General features: G+C 31.0%; 1 protein-coding gene across 3 annotated transcripts in view; it reads right to left on the bottom strand.

Annotated features, from left to right (window-relative positions):
* Positions 1-15,117, bottom strand: part of LOC132910093 (paired box protein Pax-6-like) — a 147,868-nt gene extending 132,751 nt beyond the window's left edge. For all 3 annotated transcript variants that reach the window (XM_060965539.1, XM_060965540.1, XM_060965541.1), the window contains exons 1-2: positions 14,442-15,117; positions 314-437 (exon numbers count right to left, since the gene is read on the bottom strand). In XM_060965539.1, coding sequence (XP_060821522.1) covers positions 314-326 — 13 coding nt within the window. In that variant the 5' untranslated portion in view covers positions 327-437; positions 14,442-15,117. The remainder of the gene's footprint in view (positions 1-313; positions 438-14,441) is intronic.
* Positions 15,118-19,102: the final 3,985 nt, after the last annotated feature.

Genomic DNA, 19,102 nt, shown 5'->3' with positions numbered 1-19,102 from the left:
TAATACAAAATTTAACAAATTGAGTGTCATTAAGACTTAAAGCGATAATACTGTCTAAAGGTCATCTACCATATATTGGAGTAACGGATACATTGATTTTTATTATTGTATATATGTAATATTGTACTTCTACGTATTATTATATGTATAATAACAAAAATTAATTTATTTCATATCTCAATATTTAGAGAGTTATTAATTTTTGAGATAAACATATATATATTATATTTTGATATAAATATATCAAAATATAATTTCAAAACTTTAATTATTCCAAACAATATAAAAAAAAAAAAAAAACGAAGAAATTTACCTTTGTGTGCCATATCGTCAGCGGTGACAGAGGCTAGGAGGCCGGTGGCGCCCGGCCATGGAGCGACCGCAGCGCCCAGCTGCTGCGAAGGCAGAATCTTCGGGCCTTTAGGCACTTCCGGTCACTGAAACAATGAAATTTTTTACTTCAAATCACCTTCACTTTGATCACCGACAACATATTCAATTCCACGATAAACTTCATAACTTTTCGTATAAAATATTTATTAAGGAATTTACTTAATTATTGATATAGTTGGAAAGAAATTCGAAAAATTATTCAAATTATTGGATTTATATTTGTTGCTTTACTCTGAAATAGATATAAAAATAATTAATATCTAACTAAGGATAATTAATTTTTAATCATGAATATTTAATAAATAATATTTAATATTTTACATAATAATTAATTATAACTATTATTTAGTACTGTTTATGGACCAGTGCCCAAAGTTTAAATCAAACAAATATCTAATATCGAATAATAGTAGATAACTAATATTAGTCGTATATTATATTAACAATATAACTAATAATATAATATTCTAATTAATAATATAATAATAACGCTGTGCTGATTCTAATAACTGATATGAAGATGATAAATTTATAATACCGCATTATAATAATTTATAATATTTTTATAATACCGTAAAAATAAGTATGTAGAACGAAAGCTGTAATAAATTCTGTACACGCGCAAAGACTTTTTAAAACTGTGCCGTGTACGACTTTTGAGATTAGACCAGCGCTATTTCCAAAAATGTGTTCGCATCACTGACACCTGTGTAAATTCTTCTCATTTGCGAGTCACGCAAGTGTGATTTCACTATCTTAAAAATAATCGAAAACACGGTGTTCTACGACAAGTGTCTATTCCACAATGAAACAGCTGCTGTAGATTTCGATATATCTAACGTTAATAAGAACTTATAATTATTTGTATAAGAAAGAAAATATTTATATACTGTGATGTATTTACATATATCTATTGTATACACTTACAATTTTGATGTCGAATTCTTCGAGATGTTAATTATTATGCAAGACGCACCTTTGACTTAATAATTTTTAATTAGTTTTGTGAGTTTTGAAATTTAATAATAAAATATTGTGATAATATTTCATTTATACACTTATATATCTACATATTTATATATACATATAAATATGTCTATATCTACATATACATATAAATATATCTATATCTACATATTTATATGAACATATTCATGTAATCAGAAATAAACTTCCATTGAAATCTCAAATGCTTAAAAGAAAAAGGTATGTTTCGCTCTCAAAATATTTAAGTACATCTTTTACTCCATGTAAAGAAACTGTAGGCCATTTACTTTATTTACTATCTTTTTTTCTGTACCATTTGAGTTTCCAATTTTTTATAAACACATAAACATACATAGTCTATATATAAATAATTTCAATTTAACTTATATATTTGTAAATAGTTACGTTATGAACTTAAATGCAAGTTTGAAATTTCCTTTGTGCTTACTTGAACAAATTAAAATGATAATAATTTACATTCATCAATATCACTCTCACGCCTAATTAATAGACGTTCATTAATCCGAATGGCAGGAGAATCGTCTCATAATTACCTCCCGTAACATAGCGTGCAACAAACATTGAAAAGGTGTCCCTGCGTTCTAATTGGCTCGATCGCGGAACAACCGTGGCTCTAGAAAAGGCACGACTTGTTGAGCAAAAGAATCGGCATCCTATGAGAGAACTCAAGGGCACAATGCGTTCCTCTGCGGACGTGAAAACCCTTTTTAAAAGCTTAGATACACAGATACATTCGTATAAGCCACATATACACGTGTGTACACATAAGTATTTCTTCATTTTGAACGTGACGACATGTCGAGTGTTGTAATTACCCTCCTTGCGTCGCTTCTGAACAGAACACGTGTAACATGTATCGTCTGTTGGAACCTGTCAGCCAGTGGCGGAATTAAAGCGAAAAAGCAGAAATGGTGTATCATCCGGAAACGCGAAGGGGTCGAGAGTGGCGACAGTGACGCGATAATTAGCGCACAAACGAGGATCGATCTGGATACAGTGAGAGGAGAACTCCATCTGTAACTTCGCTGTTCTTGATCAATCGCAAAGAAGTCAGGGTGATTCTCACCCTTCGGTAATGTCGCGGGTTTTTAGCGATATAATGTTATTACATGTTTAATTATCAATTTCAAAGTATTGTACATTGTTTTCTCATTACGATTAATAAAGAGGATGTTAAAATGCAGACAGAGGGCTGAGATGACTGAAATCATTATATGAGATTTGTGAGTGCGATGTATTTACAAGTTCTGTGAAATTATTTGAAGAATTGAAGGTTTAATTAAATCACATATTATAGGTTTGTTGTTATGCGTGTGTGTAAACATTTTTTGGCACACACGCGATATAAAATTATATTAGATATAGATCTATATTATGCGCTGTTTAATTATCATTCAATAATTACCAGTGATAGTCGCTACTGGTAACGACATAAATTTTGATTATTTATAATCTTTTGGTCACTTAAAAATTAATATTTTTTATTTAATTTTTTGACAAATCTGTAGTATTTTTCGTAAAAGTTTTAAAAATAATTATTATTTTTGGCCCACAGTTAAGACACTTGCTTGTCACATTTATCGAAAATTGTACTAAAAAATTACCACAAACAGACTTTTAATATCAATATCTAACACTATTCTGTCATAAAACTTCTCTTTCTCTAAAACATCAACATCTTTTTGATGACAGTCTTATTCACGGTAACTGGCATTAAATCACTCATTCACCTTGTTCTCGCGATCGTCCTGAATAAAAGTCGCCGACGATAATGAACCGTGGTTGCGTTTCATTTTTTCACGTTGCACTAGCTTCTCACTCCATTGAAACTCGACTTCCCTCTGTCGCTTGCGTGCTTCGACAGCCATAGCAAAAAATAACGATTTCAAGATTTATTACGTCCTAATTAGTTCATTACTCTCGTGTTTTTATCTCGTCGCGGCTCACAGAGCACGGTATTACGCGTTTGGTTCCGGGACAAGCGACGAGACACTGTGCATTTCTTTTTACCAACCAGAACTCTGTTTATAGCGAATACACTTGCGAGCTAAAACGATGATTGTATAAAAGATTATCTTTGTTGTAATGATCTCATTTATTATTATAAATAGACTGCGGATATTTATACAATTTCATGTTTTTATGGACATAACTAAAATAATGAATCTAAATGGAAATTTATTTTATTCCATATTCATTGAATATTGTAACTAATACATTATCTTGGAAATTTTATACATTTTTGTATATTGTATACGTTCTGTATATTTGTGTATATTCAAATTTTCCATAAATACATAAAAAGCCGCAATCTAATCATAAAGCTAATTGTTATGCCTTGTTGTTATTTTGATATTAAGTGAGATGAAAAAAAAAATATCAGGGATCAAGGACAATAATTACTACAAAAATTTTTATTAGGAAAAGGTTAATTTTTGTTTGAAAGGAAGATAGTAAACACTACATCTTAAAGAAAACTTTTCTCTTTAAACTAAGTAATTAAGAAATATGAATTTTTAAGTATTCTGGTTACGTATAACCATTATAAAATCATTTAAACCAAGATACTAATTCTTATACTGTAACTTGTTTAGTTTGGGTTATAGCTGTTATGATTCCTGGAAAATAAATTTAATATGGAAGTTTGAGTAACGTTCTAGTAAACTTCACTTCTCGAAAATTTCTGAATTTCATTATATGAATATATGATCAATTTTTAGTTCTCAAAAGATAAATGACATAACTTTATTTTAATTTATAATTTAAAAGTTGTATTATATTATCGTACAATTCAATCAATTAGAGTAGCGGATGTCTTTTTGTTTGATCGTGTTTTTTTCACCTAAGTCAACCAAAAACATTTATGTACGTGATAGCCTAAATATTTTCTTTGTCGCTTCTGGAATTGTTCTCAAACCTTGAGTTAGTTTTAACAAATTATATAAAAAAGTTCTCCGGATCTATTAAAATGTAGATACCGTATTGTTCAGAAATAATTGCAGCTTTTTATTCTTTAATAAAAAATTTAAAAAGAAATGAAAGAAGACAAAAAGAAATTGTTTCACTCGTTTCTGCGTTTCGTTTCCACTATCGTTTCATCGAGAGACAAAAATAGTACTAAATGTGAGACAGAGGATTATAACAAGATTGAGAAGAGTATGAAAAAGGGAGAAGAAGAGAATGAAGGAAAAAGTGTAGCGGAAAGGGAGAAAAAGTACATCGCACTCGCATATTGTGCAAGAGGATTACCTCGGATTATGCGCGACTGAGCGCAAACAAGATCGCGCTGGTTTGTGTTTACAAGACGCCAAGCTGTCGATTTAGTAAACTCCAGCGCACAGTCTATCAGCATCTATGTACTCTCTGTCGATTTACATTAAGTCCAAACGTCACTAATCAAAAACTTGACCCAAGATTTATAAAAGTATAGTGATAAGAAGCTTAAATTGAATATTTCTATCAGATGTATGTTAACTTTTCCTTTGTTATTCATATTATTTTTATACATTTAGTTGATCAGATTAAGTCTTTAATCTTATTACTAGATGTTTATACATTTGTGGAAGATTTAAAGATGTAAAAAATTTGTAGAATGTACGTAACATGAAAAAATATATAAAATGTCCAACACGAAGTATACACGAAACAAGTTCTATTTAGATTACTTATATTCTTTCGTAGAGGACTGTGTATAGAGGATGTCTGATCGTGAGATTTATTAGATGTTATTGCTTGTTGTCGAAACCGTCGAATATATTTAAAATAATAAATTAGTGTACAGACTATATTCGCTGATACGCTCGTACAGTGTGTAAATCGCGAAGTAAGATCGCCAATGACTCGTTAATTAGATCACTGATAATTCGTTGATAACTCGGTAGATAACTCTTGATAACTCTTAGATAACTCGGTGATACTAAACCCCTTTCGGTTGCGTCCGTTTATTTATACTGGTCGGAGGAGACTCGGAAAATTCAAATTCGTTTTCGTTCGACGGTTGCACGTAGCGGCGGCATTGTTTTGTCCGGAGTTTATTCATTCTTAGATTACATGTATCCTAACGATCTTGATACTCCGAGGCAAAACAACAACGTGATTTGAATTGTCATCTACTCATATGCCGCTACACTTTTAACCATTTTGACAAAAATATAAATTTGCATATTATAAATATATATATACTATATTTATTATTATTACTTTATTAAATTATTACTTTATAATTTGTGGTTTTTAATGTATATAACCTTCGAATTCTTAATAGAAATTGAAAGACCTTTTTATAAATCTTCTAGATGATAAATAGGCAAGACAATAACTTGATCTACATTTTACAGATCTTCCACTTCTTCAACTCGGAGTAACAACGCGAAATAACGGTAGAGGTTCGCATTATACAAGCGGGTGGTAATAGGTTCCATATCCACGAGCTAGCAGCGCATTATGCTTTACATTTCCGACGAAACACTGTTAATGGCACCAGTACCCACCATCACCACCAGCAAACCAACACGGCGACGCACTCTAAATCTACCCCCACAACGTAATACACGAGCAAACCCGCAGGAATTAACTGCTCGCTCGCGCTGCTGTACGCACTGACTTCCGCCGCCATTCTATTTCGCTCACAGCCATTAATTAATAATTTCTTGGAGAAAGGGAGATGAATTTGTATCAATGGATGGAATTTAGAGATTCTTATTTTCGATAATTTGTATTATATAGGATCCTTTATTAATTAATAATTTTAAGTAAAATCAAAATATTATTTTATGCATTTATATTGAGGCCATTTATTATACACTCGATACTGATAAATTTTGATCTAAAATTGTTTTTTGTTAGGTACTTGGCCGCAAACAGCTGAAAATTTGTTCGTTAGGCGAAATATCTTGTATATGATTAATTGTTATCTAGTCTGTCTTTTATTTTTCTAATTATTAAGTTGTTTTTAAAATTTGGTCCTGAAAGCAATACATAGTACCAGTGAATTTTGTTCTACTTACTATATTACTATATACTAAATACTTACTAGTATTGCTTTTAGAAAAATTTTAGAAAATTTGAAGATGCAAAATTCTAAAGAATATATATATATACAATATGCAGAAATATATGTATAACATACCCAATATAAAAAGCTTTCTGTAATAAAATTTTTATGCAACATTAATATACTATTTTTTAATAAAAGTTAGCAACGAATTTGTTATATACTTTGATGTGGTAAAAGAACTAGAGTACAAAATTATTCATTTACTTTATTTTCTTTTTAAATTCTTTGCATAATAATATTCTTGTTTATATCTTTTTATTAACTACCATGTCAACTGACATTAATTTATTCTATGTTATTAACTAAAAATACTTGTCGCTAAAAATTATTATAGTTGAAAACAAATAACTTTCAAATGAAAAAAGGTGGTTTTAAAATATATTTTTCATGGTTGCTTTTATATTACGTTATTTTATAAATATGCTGAAAACACAGATTTCGTAGCGTGCACCTCGTTCATCACGCGAGACAAGGAAAGCACAAAAGGTTAATGAATTTAGGATAATTTATTTCCATAATGGTAGTTTTTCTATATGTATGTAATAAATTGCTGGACGCTCCATTGATCAATGTTAATGCACATATGTATATCATTTACGCGATATCCACGGCTGCTTAACGACACGTTAATAATATGTATAGTTAACTGGCCGTTAAACGATTATAGATCTTATGGAAGCCTCTTCAGGCGTGTAAAACGATTTACTTTAATGCAATTCTAGTCTCCCAAGAGAAAAATCTCTACTTACATACGTTCTTAAAACGTTTCTTCATTACTAGAGTGCAAACATTTTTGTAAATTGATATTTTTACGGGACCAGCTAAAGAAATCAGACTTAATATATAATATCTAATATATTAAAAATTACAACAAATACTCTGAATATTCTATATTTTTTTGTATGTTATCTGAATTTAATTTGAATTTCGCATAAATATATAAAAATCAGCAGTCTATTACTAATATAGTTATGCTTATTGAAACACTTTCATTTTCATTGACATTATTAGTGTGAATTAAATTTTTTCTTAAAATATTTAAAATTAGGAAAATTTGACATTTAAAAAGATATTTTCTATTATGTAGTTTACTCAACAAAACTTCGACAACTTATCAGCTACTTTTAAAAAGCTTACATCTTTGGTCCTAGTATTTTCATTTTCTGCGATATACGTTAAAATTATTCCATATTATGTATTTATCAAGTTCTTCATTATTACATTACACATATTCACAATTACATTATAAACTTTCATTTATCATATACCACACTAAACTAAAACCTAATTTTCCAACAGCAGTAACTCTTCTAAGTAACCGAGCATGCGATTGTTCGAAACAGATGGACCATAAAGGGTTGTAGAATCTCTTTCACCCTCAAATCGTACGATCACCTCTTCATATACAATCAATACACGCTGTCGTCTACGTAACGTGGTAGACCTATGCACGCACAAAACAGTTTTTAAGCGTCGAAAACTGAGAGAACCACCGCTAGAAAAGCCTGGCGAACAACGAACCCTTGACTCAAGGGAAAGGCACGTTCACAATGTGCACGTCGAATGTCACCGCGGGGTGTCCAACACTTGTACGCGAGGCATTCACCGCGGATGTACGAGACTCGTTCGCTTCACGGAGTTTACGCGTCGAGTCATGTAGTCTATTGCCTAATTACACCATAATACTGTACGAACGACACGATGAAAGAGACAGAGAAACGGGAGCACTCAGACAGGCAGATGATACACACTGTTCGACGAAATATGCAGTGGTTCACGAAAGTATTCGAACATTATTGAAGACTTTTTACGTATATATTCGCTATATATTCGTATGTAATTACATATATATATTCACGTATACATTACAAAACATTCCGAAATTTCATTGACACTGTAACGAGACACGACTATCATGAATATATTAATAAAGTTTAAAGGATATCTAAGAATTAAAAGTGACAACATAATTGTGGAAAACATACACTTTGTAAAAATCATTAAAGTATTCAAACAGTCAACTTTTCACTATTATTCACTATAAATAAGCAAACGGTACAGATAATAAAAATATCTTTAGCGCTAATCGTATGTTTAGGGTCACTATTTATGTTGTATACTAATTTTTTACTAAGTATATGCTTGCAATAATCTATATAGTATATCTTGTAACTTCTAGTACATTTTCGTATTGGTTTCAAAAATTCTACTATTATAATTATAATAGTCGTGTCTCATTACATCGCTAATGAAATTTCAGAAAGTTTTGTATAATGACATAATATATTCATAAAAAAAATTCGTAAGTTTTCGAATACATACTTTTATAAGCTACTGTATCTGCAGTTATTACAAAATGTATTTGCACATCACTGTATTTATCATAGCATTTACATATTAATTAATTAGGTTCAATTATATTACATTTCATGTGGTAGTAATTTCATATGACCATAAAAGTTTTATATCATGAAAATGAAATGTATTAAATCTGATAAAAATTCGTTGGAAATATATTTTTGGAATATGTACAAAAGTATTTTTTAATTCATATTTTAACCACTGTACATATATAATATACACTAGTTGTAAATGTATTCACTAATGACCAAATGTTTAGAATCACTATGGGTTACATAGAATCCAAGAATTAAAAAAGGGTATTAGAATTCAATATATTTTATTAAACTAGAATTTAATATATTTTGCGCCAAATAAAAATTTTACATTATGACAATTATAACTTATAATTGTAACATTAATTTAACAAACTAATTTATAGTTGGATTAGGTTTATTAATTTTATTAATTGTATAGAATAGTTAAACTTCTGAATAGAAGTTATATACCCGAAGAGAACTTGAGGCATATTCAGGCCGTTGAGGCATATTATTTTTATGTAACGTTTGTTTAAATATCGTCTTTATATAACGAATTAAGTAGTATGTTTTCACTATAAATCGCTTAAAAATGTGTAGATCGTTTAAAAGTTGTTAATAATCGAATTTATCGAGTTACAAGGCAAATTTCTTAGCTTCGCTCAAATGTACTTTTCAATCAAATCAAATAAGGTGGGAGCACCTTACCTTATTCGCTCCAGATATAAGAACATTTTGATTTTTGTGTCATCTCTGTATTTTGTGTGTTAAATAGAATTATGATAGATATATACTTATTAACAAATGTATCTTTTTAAAGAATACATTGTATGTATTAGACAGGGAAAATTAGTAAAGTAATCAATTTTTTGACCAAAGTGTCTTAATGCTATGTTATAGACAATAACAAGGCAAATTACTTAGCTTGACTCAAATTAGAATTCAATATACATATTTCGATAGCTCTGTGGAATAAAATTCTGTGTTGTGATAATTTTACATTGTTAACTAACAATCAATTCGATTTTAAAACTGTTTCTCTGTAAAAAGTAGGAAATTTGACTTATCAAGTTCTTCCCCTGTAGTCTTCAGTTCCGCCGCTAAATGGTATCACGTTTGTGGCATCGAAAGGTGCGTGTTTTCTGACGCAGCGCGTAATCGGTTTTCAGAAACGTGACTCTCTTCTGCTCGCACGCGCGATACGCTAAATGCACGCCGGTGCGGTGGCGAAAGGAGGCAACCCTCGCGCTTGTCTTGCCGCTTAATAGTCGGTATCAGCGGTGAACGCGAGTACGCGGTGCGTGTGCGAGGATGCAGATTGCATACACATACCGTATAATACAGCTTAAGGCACAATACACCCTCTATAGGCGCGCTATATCAAGGATGAATGTGATTGAACGGTACGTTGAGTTTCACTGTCTCTATTTTGCCGTTTCTCTCGCTTACACACGCGTGTTTCCCTTCCGTTGCTTACACATTCGAACACAGTACAGAAGATCTTTCTGTAAGATCTGTTGAACTAACTGGTAAAAAGTCTAAACGCAGCCGTGGATATGAAATATAGCGAATATACGATGAATATACGATGTTTGTGAGATTTATGTAAGATCCTACAGATCATTGTACTAGTAAATAATATAAATGTAGGAGAAAACTCTATAGAACTATATATATGCTTACAGTGGCTCACGAAAGTACCCGAACACTTGTAGAAATCTTTTACGAATATATTATGTTATACGAAAAAATTGATAAAGTTTAACTTTCATGATTAACTATCATTTATTGGTCAAGTTTGAAACAAACCTGAAAATGTATATAGAAGCTACAATAATTCCATAACTAATTAAAAAAAGCCGACGGCTATTGGACCGTTACTTCCTCCATATCAAAATATCCATCAATAAAAATTTATTATAAAACACGCATAATGCGGCTAATTATTAAATTCCTTGGGTTTTCAAGCGTTCCGATTTTATTTTCAACTTTCAAAGTGTATTATAACATTTTGCTAATTCCTAAATAAGTTACACGAAGAAATATATTAATACCATTTACTTAAATTATGTTTCAAAAATTGTTGTCAATCATTTTTGCCTTTGTATTTAGTTGTAAACAGATTATATTCATACGTTCTGAACATAACCACACGAGATAAAATCGTCACGTAAAAGATTGAATTCTGAAACCCATAAGCTGTCATTAAATCTGTTGACAGTAATAATTAGAAAACAAATATTGTCAGGCACAACAGCTAAAACAATTTAACCTAGAGAAAGAAAATAATGATGAAAATCACTCTTACGTATATTGTCAAGATAAATATGGTGTAAACCAATAAATGAAAATTACGTAAGTGTATAGGATGTGGTGGATGGGCATATGTCAATTGCACTAGATCCGAAGAACTAAATGATTTTCAATATTAGCATTGTTAGTTTGGATAATATCGTATAGTGCTCCTATATGGTTTTTCCCAGCCTAAGTGTAAAAATCAGAAAAAGAACAAATATTTCTTTCATTTAATAAACACATACCATTTTGATTATGCAGTTTGTTTCATAATTATAGACTTAGAATCTTAAGCAAAAGGTTTTGTACGGGTCCTATACTATAATCAGTAAATTCAGAAATAATTTCATTTCTCTGCGATTGTAATAATTATTTTAATTATTAATTAAATAAAGTATTATTTGGTAAAATGTTGATTGGAATTTCTTAACGAGTTCGACAATTATAATTTAGTTGATGTGGGTAATTGTTGTAACAAGGATTTTGTTTAAATAATTAATATTGAGAGTAATTTATATGATTAAGTAATTACTATTTAATTTTTATTTAATACAATGATATGATTTTTATTGTTAGAAAGAATTATACGAATTTCATTTAGATTTTGTGGATATTGATGTGGTAGTATTATGTATGCAAAGAATTTTACGTTAGAGTAGGTAGGTATCCAAAAAAAAAAAAAAAAAAAAAAGTGAATGGGAGTCAAAGAAGTAATGATTAAACTTACTTGTAAAATTTCGCATTCTTATATTCATGCACACCAACAGCTAAAATTAGTAATTATTTTCTAGGAGAATGTTCTAAGCTAATAAAGTTTTGAACTGATTTCTTTTTAAATCTTGTATCCTATAGTAGTAATAGCGATTTCAATCTTTTCATTCACAATGTATGTATAACTGATGTTTATAGAAGTGCAATTTATAATTTTGTAGTACAAATAAAATAAAATCATTAATTGAAATGAGTATCTATAAATAATAAAATTACCTATTCATTAAATTTATACGCGATATTTAGACAATGCAACTGAAATATTCACTTTTGTTGTTTTTAAAACTGTATTTCATCGAAGCAAATTGTTACACAAGAAGTTTTATTCAAATTCCCTAATTCCGAATAGGGGTAAAAATTCAATCAACTGAACTAATACTTCTCAAGTCATGTAATAAATCAATTTAACGCTCAGGTTTTCATTGCTCAATCAATTAATAACTGCTCGATTTAACATTAATGGTTTAAATGAAATAATTTTAAGTCTCAATTAGATTTTGCAATTATTTCGATTAAGAACAAATAACTCAAATAAACTACATGATATGAACATTGTTAACTCTCTGTGGTCCTACAATGTATATCGAATTGAATTTAACACTATTTCATTTCAGTCTTCTTGGTTCTAATGTACAAAACACATTCTTTTATACGCAATTTAGTTGCTGTCCTGAAATATTTACACCCCAACCCCATCTTCGTTTTAACCAATAAAAGAATGTTTAATTTTCGAAGAAATAATTTTGCATGCACTTATAACGGCAAATCATGTATATTAAAAACAATTCTTTCATACTTTCTCCAAACCTAAGAAGTTTCTTAACAATAAAGAAACTTAAAGAAAACAATACAAAAACGAAAAACGATTGGACAGAAAATGATCCCAAGAACACAGTAGGGTTGATCTAACGAAAATACAGTGACTACAGAAAGTATTTATACACATTCTTATTTTCTAATAATACGTTTATTTCTTAAATTCTATACATTTCATTTTCACAGTATGTATAAAATTGTTGTAGTTATATGAAAATATTACTAGATGATACGAAATTATATATTCCTGGCTGTAATTATTTAGTTCATTTGTAAATGCTCTAATAAATACAATAATGAGCAAATAATTTTTGTAGGTAATATATATTAATGTTATTAATAGAATGCGGATTTTTATGTAATCTAGAAAAATTTGAAGATACCTATATACAAAGATACATAGCATGAGCATGATATGCCAAAATATATAAAATATCCAAAATGTAGTAGGTACCCACTTTTTATTAATTAGCAACAATAAATACCCGAAATAACAAATTGCTGTCTAGGTCCTATTCTTTTGATTGTATTCATGAAAATATAAATTTGCATAAAAATCAGCAGTTTAACTATTAGCTACGAAGATCCAAAAATACGTTCAAGTTACGAATATCCTTAGATAGTATGTATCTTGTCGAGTATGAATCATTTGGGATAATAAGTCGAATTTTTCTCGGGACGTACAGGATTAATAAAAGTTTTGAATTCACGATTTCAGTTTATACTTCGCGTTTCTGATTCAGCACTGGCTGTGAGAACTTTAACATTTAATAAACGTTCTTTTGTTTTTTGCAAATATTTAGAACCAAAGCATATTTTTCTAAATGTTTAGAATTTGGATATGACATCGTTGAAAATATATAAACATTTTTCTGTATAATAAAATCTAATGGAGAATTCGGAAAAACTGTCAATAATATTTCATGTCTTATCGAATATTTTCTTATTTACAAATCTATTCTGAAATTAAAAAATATACTGTGATCTTACACCTATCTTAATGTTCTCTCTTTCTCTTACATAGGCCCATAAAGCCTCTGTGTCTCTGTTATTCGCGATATCAAAAACACTTAACTAATGTAAACTTAATATCAAAAGTTTGTTCAAATATTGCTTCATGCACGAACTTTCTATGTTTCCAAGAATTTCTAATCAATCGGTTATTTACACAATTTTATTTCCACAAAAAATTAAAACAGAACCATAGAAAAATTACTTGATTGACTAAGTCTTAATTATAGAAATCATATGATTAGTAGAGTAAATAACAAACCTCTCGAAACTTTCAATCTTACACAAATTTTGTCTGTCCAAAGCCACAGAAGAATAATATAACGTTTGGGGGAAATAATCACAATAATAAATGAACTAAATACCAAATTTCTGAAGCCTTTATGAATTATTAACCCTTTCACATTGGATTACACAATATCTTTTACCAGTTAGTAATAATCGAGCAAAAGTGATTCTAACATTAATGTATTACCTTCTCCACAAAAATATTGGAGAGATAAATTATTAAATTGATTTTTATCAATTTATCTTGTATGTTCAATTATTTAATATTAATTGAACATTATATTATTTATGTATTTAATTCACAAAATAAAATTACCTCTGTAGTCCGAAAAATATTAATCGGTCGATTCAAAACAAGCAGACTGGGCGAAACATCGCTGAATTTTAATATCACTCGTATCAAACGAAGTCACGTGATTACATACCAAAAGCTGCCGTCGGCCGATGCCTATCTCCCGACCAGCCTCCTTCGGACGCCGCACGGGGAATCCGGAATAAGCAACGTGGTATCGTCACACGGTGTACTTTGGCACAATCTTCACGAAACCACGCTAATCGCGTCTATTACAGTCACTCGCGTTTCCTACCACTATTCAACTCTGCCTTGCCTAAGAAACCGAGACTCACGTCCCTGATAAAACTCAACAATCAACAAACACCGAAAACCGTGTTCGACAAACCTTCAACCAATCAATCTACAATTCTCTCTCCTTTATCTGCTTATGTAAGCCAATCTTCTTATTCCAAAATATCGTGTCCTTATACACCAAATTCACCCCGATCAAACGAGTCCAAACCGCGTGAAACCTTGTCGAACCGAGTGAAACCGAGTGAAACCGCGTGAGACCGTGTCCTCACGGTGATAATCGCGGAAAATTAACGCTTAGTAGCAAGTAAACGCGACGGGGGTGGCTCGTACGATCCGCACGAGCGCAGCACACGTGCTGCTCTGCAGCGTGATTCTTCTGCTTTCTTGGCTCTCTCTCTGGAGAGAGAACTCCTGTGCCTCCACACACACGGGGGTTAGGCAACGTGCGATATAGAAAGAGAAAGAGAAAGAGAAACAGAGAAAGCGAGAGAGATAGAAGGAGAGAGAGAGAGAGAGAGAGAACAAGAGGCGAGGAGAGACGAGAGAGAGCACTAGCGGGCAATGCTGGCCGTGGAAATATTATTAGGTAAAGCACACGCACGGACTGGCACGCAACGACTTGCGGACTCTCGTTGGGTCGTGCTGGCGACCCTGCGATTCGTGTTGGTGCGTCGAGTACGTTGGACCAATGGGCGGAGGGCAACGTTGCCACCACCACCCTCGGAACTGGCCGACAGTGGGGATGCTGGCTCCGCTTCGTGACATCATCGATTCTGAATGGTGGAAATGCTCAACCGTGCGGAAGGCTCATCGAGGGCGCGTGGTACGGCTATGACGCGCATGCGCGTCAACGAAGTTGGGAAAAGGGTATGTGCGATAAGTTCGCGCCAGATGGAGACCGACTGCCTACTTGTGCGCCACGCTGTCTGTTTGCGAATTATTTTTTACCGAATTAAAAGCTTATTGTTTTCCCCGTTTCGCACAACTTTTGTATTGCTCTCTGAAGAATTCTGTATTATTGTTAACAATTTGCGACGATTTTCATCAGATGGATTCCTTACTTATCAAAATGTTTTTTCCTCCTTGTATGTTAAGATTCTCTTTGTGTTTATAATTCCTGATAATTAAGTTTCCGCATCATGAAACTCTCCTTATACATACCCGTTTCTTTTTTAATTAACATCTTATGCGCGGGGTATTTTACGCATTTTAACCCATGTGCCGGAGACTACTTTTGGCGGCTTCCTGAAGTACACCAGATATCGCTAAAAGTAACATGACATTCGTAGTTGGAATTTCTCCACTGTTCGCAGATAAGCGTTTTAAGAGCACCTAAACACGGAATATTCCATCCCGTATTACTACAAAGCGTTAAGCTTGAAAAAAAAATCCCGATAAAAAATTATATGGCATTACACGTTAACTTTTACACGAAGTTCATACATTATAAATTTTCTATTTCCCGCGGTACATGTGATTTTAAATGCCTGTTGTAGAAAGTTTTAATTTGGGAAACGGTATAATAAATTTTCGAATTATTTGTAAGAACTGAAAGACGAATTTTCCTGGAAGGTTTTCAATTAGAATTCTTGCTTCTTTATTTGATTGTAGGTTTCGGAAGCAAGACTTTGAGGAAAGTTAAATGTTTCGAACATAGATTTTGTTTCGCAACTTACTTACAGGAACTCACATCGGCTGTTTTTACGCGAGTTTTGTTTGAAATTATTCTTTGTGCGTTTAAATTTTTGAAACAAAAGTTTGAAGATAGTTAAATGATTCGAGGATTTCGTTGTAGGGATTATTTACAACAACTCAGAGTAAGTCTTTTCTAGAGACATTTTCAGTTGAAGTTGGTCTTTATGCATTTTCATGTCCTTTGAAAATGTTATTTCAGGAGAGATTGAGCAATACCGATTATTGGATGTTTGGAGAATAGTAGTATATACTTATATCATTTAGATCTTTCTACGTATACAATAATAGGTACGTAATTGGTAGATTTTTCATTTCTTTATATTTACATCATTTATTTCACTTTAGTAAACCAAACTTTAAAATTTCCAGTATTTCTTAGGAGATCACTAACAACTTCCATTCAAACTTGAAAAGTTTTGGCAGAAACCTAGCCCTCGTAAGCTCTCAAATTCATCACCATTGCCATGGAAATATCTACACGAGTTCCACGTTCTCACCTTGGAAACCCGGGGCGAAAGTCCCGGTAGATGTATTAAAATATAATTTCCAGTGGCCCCCTTTACGCGAAAACGGTATCTAGTCACGCGTGGCTCGGTTGTGGGTGCTATGCACTCGAAAGTACGTGGCGTATACAGGGGGTGAGTCACCCTCTCTTCTTCTGTGACGGGCCCGCACAATCTACCCCGCGAGTCGCTTCGAGACGAGGGGTGTCCCGGCAGGGAAAGAAATAACTGCATCAACCCCTGTCAGTGGCGCGCACGTTTAGGTCCTCCCTTTGCTAAGAAACAAGCTCGTTTCACACAAAACGCCTCGAACAACGAATTACAACCGATTTTCTATTTCTTCCCGATGATACTATGATACATTCTATAAATTCTATCCGAAATTTTGGTCGATGTTCTAAATTATGTTTTTATACCTACTAAAGTCTTTTCAGATAATACGATGAATCTAAAGATTTGGCCTAATATCTTTTTTTTTATCTTATTCGTATAAGTTACTGTATTATAGCAAAATAATCATAAATAATACCTACTTTTTTGTAGATTTTTTTTATCTTTTTATAAGTTAGAAAATAAGTTAAGGTCAAATATATAGTAATGCAAGTTCTAATATTTATAATTTATTGCATTATCAACTTAGGTCCATTAATGCATTATTGCTAAGTTGCTATATTATTTTCAGTTTACACTTATGTAACATTTTTAACATGTACGGATATGTTAAAGATATGTTGAATTCTTTGATAAATGTTTCAACTAAAAATGAAATAATTATGAAATAAACAATTTTTCCATCGAGAAAATCTATGGACGCGAATTATGCACAGAATTCTTCATCTTGTATTCTCAGCAAGAAGACAAAAAGGGTTTCAGAGTTAAAATAAGAAAACAGTATAATTTTATAAAATAAAATTATAATTATCAAGTATAATAAATAAATAAACTAGATGAGTATCGTTAAAAAGTGTCTAATAAAAAGGTTACATGGGTAGGTAATATTTATATTATACTTAAGGACCAATTTTAAACTTTCCTTCTTTTGTCCGTCATTATATACCTAAATATACTCGTATGCTTATAAAGAGAAGTTTGATATTTTATTCCAACACCCGTGTTTATACATTTTTGTATAGTTATTGTTAACAAACTACATTCATAAAATAGGATAAGACTTGTTAGAAACTAGTGTCTTACTATGATTTCTGTGAAAATATTACTTTACTATAAATGTCCTACTGAATTTGGCGAGAACGTGCTATAAACATTTAACGTAGTCATTAATGAAGCAATGGTCAATTGCAATTAACGAAGCTGTCCCGACGCTTGCGCGCAAGTTTGATCAAAGACCAAATAGCTGGATGGAGGGTGGAAGTGTCTATATTTTTTTGAGCAATCGAATGTTTGCTCAGTATGCTCATTTTTTATTAAATTTTTTATAGTATCTGTAATATGTTGCTTAATATTGTTACGTTTAGTAAAAGTGGACATAGTCCCAAGTTTTAACTATAAATTAACTGTATTAATGAAATTATAATTAAAATTACAAAGTTAAACTGTTAAAATTATAATTGAAATTGGAACAGAACCACTTAATATTAATAAATTTTAATTATAACCTATAGTTAATATTATAATTTTGGGAGCACAGCGAGGCAATGAAAATAACAAAAGAGTTTCATACAAACGAAACATCGTTTGATTTTCTGAAATATAAAAAAATTACATTATTTGAAAATTGTCAGAGTATATTGATTGGAAAAGTATACATGGCTAACTATAGTTTCTCAAGTTTCAGAAGCACGTATCATATAATAAAGGGAATTTGAGCTAAAAGTTTCTGTAATGATTGATTTGTTCGGTCTTAAATTAGAGTTTTCTTTATAGATACGGACAGTATAATTAGATCTTTATCTTTAAAACATTTATACACACTAATATGCAACATGTATAGATATATAGGCTTATTAACAAGCACATATTATGGCTACTAAGTGTTATAATTAGATTTTCATATATGTAAGATTTACGTTTAATCAGCTTAACTTTATAATTTTCTAATTTAATTATTTTATAACTTCGACAATTGTTTTATAATTTATATTATATATTATTTATATGGTAATTATTTACATAATTACTCATACATCGTACATAAAATCGAGCTTAAAATAATTTATTAGAAAACTTAAATTTAATAAAATTCAATATTTATATATATTATTATTATTATTATTTAATAATTCAATATATTATATAAAAAGCTCATTGTGTTATGTATAGATTCATAGGTCCTTCAGTC

This window comes from Bombus pascuorum, chromosome 8 (genome assembly GCF_905332965.1).
Source record: "Bombus pascuorum chromosome 8, iyBomPasc1.1, whole genome shotgun sequence".
NCBI lineage: Eukaryota > Metazoa > Arthropoda > Insecta > Hymenoptera > Apidae > Bombus > Bombus pascuorum.
This window is presented reverse-complemented; position numbering and strand designations above follow the sequence as displayed.